Source organism: Cyclopterus lumpus, chromosome 11 (genome assembly GCF_009769545.1).
Source record: "Cyclopterus lumpus isolate fCycLum1 chromosome 11, fCycLum1.pri, whole genome shotgun sequence".
NCBI lineage: Eukaryota > Metazoa > Chordata > Actinopteri > Perciformes > Cyclopteridae > Cyclopterus > Cyclopterus lumpus.
In genome coordinates this window covers 19,600,581-19,605,580 of record NC_046976.1, presented here as the reverse complement: position 1 = coordinate 19,605,580, position 5,000 = coordinate 19,600,581, and the positions used below count along the sequence as shown (strand labels likewise).

Sequence of the window (5,000 nt, the reverse complement as noted above, 5' to 3'; positions counted from 1 at the left end):
AAAGTAAGATGGAAAATCGTCTCTTTTACGTCTCGACTCGGCGCTTCATTTCACTTTTTCAGAGGTTGAAAACGGCGTTTTTACAACTCTGTAAATTCATTCTTTAATCCGATTGCCGTCTGAGACCTGCACGCACCTCATGTGTCCGAAGCCGAGCTCCGGCAGGTACGGGAGCTTCTTGACCTGGATGATGGAGTCGTACAGGGAGGGCTGCAGGCCCTGGGCCACCATGTTGGCCAGGATTACTGCCACCATCATGGGCAGGATGTGGGAGATCTGACCCGTCAGCTCAAAGCAGATCACCGCCGTGGACACCGTGTGAGTCACGGCCCCGGTCAAAGCTGCCGCTCCTGTCGAGAGACGGGGGGAATAAACAAGGAAAGAGGGGTAGAGATGTTTAGGCAGGAGGAAAAGATCAAGGCGGAGAAGAAAAGACGGAGAAGGAGGAGCTGGAGGGGCACTCGCATCAAAAAGACAGTGAAGGGGTTCAGGAAAAAATAGATTAATAGCAAAGTGTGTGAGGGAAGCAAAGAAAAGGGTAGAGAGAAGGATAACAGATAGAAGGGTAAAAGGAAGGAAACAAGAGACAGGTAGGAACATCAAGGAAGTAAGGAGGGATGAAGGGAGAAAGAGGAGGCATGTGCTTTGGATTGAAGGGAGGCCACGTTTCTGGGTCGCTGGCTGAGAGGAGGACAGCAGAGGAAACCCACTGTGACATTTAACTGTCAGAGCAAAGTGGCCACATGCTCTGATGAGGAGGAAGAGGAGGAGGACAGGAAGGGAGGGGGGTTGAGGAAGAGTAGGTGGGGAGGGCGACACGACAACCGGTTCCACCGAGGTTGACGGGAGAGGAGAAGGAGAGAGAAGATGAGGGAGGTGACAGGAGAGAAGGACATCTGATGACAAGCTGAGGTTGACAGAGGGGAGGATGGAAGGGAGGACAGAGGGGAGGATGGAAGGGAGGAGGATAGAAGGGAGGACAGGGAGGAGGATGGAAGGGAGGAGGATAGAAGGGAGGACAGGGAGGAGGATGGAAGGGAGGACAGGGAGGAGGATGGAAGGGAGGAGGATAGAAGGGAGGACAGGGAGGAGGATGCAGAGAGGAGGATAGAAGGGAGGACAGGGAGGAGGATAGAAGGGAGGATGCAGAGAGGAGGACAGAAGGGAGGATGCAGAGAGGAGGATAGAAGGGAGGACAGGGAGGAGGATAGAAGGGAGGATGCAGAGTGGAGGACAGAAGGGAGGATGCAGAGAAGAGGACAGAAGGGAGGATGCAGAGAAGAGGACAGAAGGGAGGATGCAGAGAGGAGGACAGAAGGGAGGATGCAGAGAAGAGGACAGAAGGGAGGATGCAGAGAAGAGGACAGAAGGGAGGATGCAGAGAAGAGGACAGAAGGGAGGATGCAGAGAAGAGGACAGAAGGGAGGATGCAGAGAGGAGGACAGAAGGGAGGATGCAGAGTGGAGGACAGAAGGGAGGATGCAGAGTGGAGGACAGAAGGGAGGATGCAGAGAGGAGGACAGAAGGGAGGATGCAGAGTGGAGGACAGAAGGGAGGATGCAGAGAGGAGGACAGAAGGGAGGATGCAGAGAGGAGGACAGAAGGGAGGATGCAGAGTGGAGGACAGAAGGGAGGATGCAGAGAGAAGGACAGAAGGGAGGATGCAGAGTGGAGGACAGAAGGGAGGATGCAGAGAGAAGGACAGAAGGGAGGATGCAGAGTGGAGGACAGAAGGGAGGATGCAGAGTGGAGGACAGAAGGGAGGATGCAGAGAGAAGGACAGAAGGGAGGATGCAGAGTGGAGGACAGAAGGGAGGATGCAGAGTGGAGGACAGAAGGGAGGATGCAGAGTGGAGGACAGAAGGGAGGATGCAGAGTGGAGGACAGAAGGGAGGATGCAGAGTTGAGGACAGAAGGGAGGATGCAGAGAGGAGGACAGAAGGGAGGATGCAGAGTGGAGGACAGAAGGGAGGATGCAGAGTGGAGGACAGAAGGGAGGATGCAGAGAGGAGGACAGAAGGGAGGATGCAGAGTGGAGGACAGAAGGGAGGATGCAGAGTGGAGGACAGAAGGGAGGATGCAGAGTGGAGGACAGAAGGGAGGATGCAGAGTGGAGGACAGAAGGGAGGATGCAGAGTGGAGGACAGAAGGGAGGATGCAGAGTGGAGGACAGAAGGGAGGATGCAGAGTGGAGGACAGAAGGGAGGATGCAGAGTGGAGGAGGGCAGCTTGACTCTGTGATGAACTGTTTTTTTAAATATCAGAACCGATTGAAGCTCTCTAGCGCCCGGAGGTCTTAACTCGGGAGTCCGAACGCATGAGCAACTAAACAAAAGTTGACGGACGGATGAGAGACGGGAGGCGGGAGCAGGGAGACTAACCAATGACTGCGTACCCTCCGGGGATGATGCGGTAGAGGATGCCATCAAACACGATGCCGTGAGGGAACAGGGTGGCCATGATCTCCCCAACCAGCCGGCCGAACGCAGCTCCTGAAGAGGGGGAAGAAACGTAAAACAACAACAACAACAACCGTAGACTGTACACAATAAACACACGATTCCTAAAATGTGGCGGTGGATAACAAGACAACGCCTCCTGTGGAAGTTAATGACACCCTGAGGAGCTCACCCAGTATGAAGACGGGCATGAAGGCCCCCGAGGGAATGGGCATGGTGGTGGCCACCGCGGACATCCAGAACTGGAACACAAGAACACGTTCCACACGGTTCAGAAGAGGGAACCGGAGAACCACAAACAAGACTCAACCCCGTCTCCTCTTCTCTGCTTTCATTCTCGATAATATCGCGTGTTGTTGTTGTTGTTGTTGTTGTTGTTGCTGCGGGTCTCCCACCTGACACCAATCAGATCGCTTGTGCTTTACTGCGAGAGGAGAGATTTAAAGTCTAAAATTAGTTACAGAAACGGAGAATCGGGAAGATCTGTGTGTGTGTGTGTGGTGGGGGAAGGGACCCAATCACCCTTGGGTGTCCTTGAGCAAGGCACTTAATCAACAGCTGGCTCCAGTAAAAGCTGCAGAGGACGGCGCTGCAGCCCAGATGTCTCAACAAACTCTCTGTATCGGTCAGAATGTAACTCTGGGTTTTTGGTGTGTGTGTGTGTGTGTGTGTGCATCCGTTCGGCGCGAGAGGAGGGAGGAGAGAAGGGAGGAGGAGGAGAGGAGGAGGAAGGAGAGGAGGGAGGAGAGGAAGAGGAGGGAGGGGGAGGGAGGAGGGAGGAGGAAAGAGGAGGAGAGGAGGAAGGAGAAGGAGGAGGAGGAGAGGAAGGAAGAAGGAGAGGAGGAGGAAGGAGAAGGAGGAAGGAGGAAGGAAAAAGGAGGAGGTAGGAAGGAGAAGAGGGAGGAAGGAGGAAGGAGGGAGGAAGGAGGAAGGAGGAGGGAGGAGGAGAGGAGGAAGGAGGAGGGAGGAGGGAGGAGGAGAAGGAGGAAGGAGAGGAGGAAGGAGGAAGAAGAAGGAGGCTGGTGGCAGCAGTAGAACGTGTTGTTGGTATTTGTTGAGTTTTTCCAGCCAGCTGCTTCACTTTGGTTGAAATTGAGTTTTTGCCGCCACGACTGAACCGAGTAACGCTGGCTATGTATTATTCATTATTATCTATCTATATCTATATATATATGTATTATTCATTATTATCTATCTATATCTATATCTATATGTATTATTCATTATTATCTATCTATATCTATATATATATGTATTATTCATTATTATCTATCTATATCTATATATATATATGTATTATTATCTATCTATATATATATGTATTATTCATTATTATCTATCTATATCTATATATATATGTATTATTCATTATTATCTATCTATATCTATATATATTATTATCTATCTATATATATATGTATTATTCATTATTATCTATCTATATCTATATCTATATATATATTATTATCTATCTATATATATATGTATTATTCATTATTATCTATCTATATATATATATGTATTATTCATTATTATCTATCTATATCTATATATATATATGTATTATTCATTATTATCTATCTATATATCTATATATATGTATTATTCATTATTATCTATCTATATCTATATGTATTATTCATTATTATCTATCTATATCTATATATATATGTATTATTCATTATTATCTATCTATATCTATATATATATGTATTATTCATTATTATCTATCTATATCTATATATATATATGTATTATTCATTATTATCTATCTATATCTATATATATATGTATTATTCATTATTATCTATCTATATCTATATATATATGTATTATTCATTATTATCTATCTATATCTATATATATATGTATTATTCATTATTATCTATCTATATCTATATATATATTATTATCTATATCTATATATATATGTATTATTCATTATTATCTATCTATATCTATATCTATATGTATTATTCATTATTATCTATCTATATCTATATATATATGTATTATTCATTATTATCTATCTATATCTATATATATATGTATTATTCATTATTATCTATCTATATCTATACATATATATATTATTATCTATCTATCTATCTATCTATATCTATATCTATCTATCTATATCTATATCTATATATCTATATATATATATATATCTATATATATATATATATATATATATGATTATCTATCTATATCTATATGTATTATTCATTATTATCTATCTATATCTATATATATGTATTATTCATTATTATCTATCTATATATGTATTATTCATTATTATCTATCTATCTAGTTTTTTATTAAACTCTCATTGCTTGTTTCTAAGCTTTAGACTGGTTTGTCTCCAGTTGTTCAACCAGACGTCTTGGTGGTTTTTGTGCGGTTGCCGGGGGAACGTAATCCTCCTCCTCCTCTTCCTCTTCCTCTTCCTCTTCGCTCTCGAGGAGCCGCGTGGTTCATCGTCCAACAGGAGGCGGTCGACAGCTTGGCACCGCGTTGTGACTGCAGGCGGGTCAGGAC

General features: G+C 44.6%; 1 protein-coding gene across 1 annotated transcript in view; it reads right to left on the bottom strand.

Annotated features, from left to right (window-relative positions):
• LOC117739219 (chloride channel protein 1-like) overlaps window positions 1–5,000 on the bottom strand; it is a 40,704-nt gene that overhangs the window by 11,603 nt on the left and 24,101 nt on the right. The window contains exons 14-16 of the mRNA XM_034545510.1: window positions 2,632–2,701; window positions 2,382–2,492; window positions 137–350 (exon numbers count right to left, since the gene is read on the bottom strand). Coding sequence (XP_034401401.1) covers window positions 137–350; window positions 2,382–2,492; window positions 2,632–2,701 — 395 coding nt within the window. The remainder of the gene's footprint in view (window positions 1–136; window positions 351–2,381; window positions 2,493–2,631; window positions 2,702–5,000) is intronic.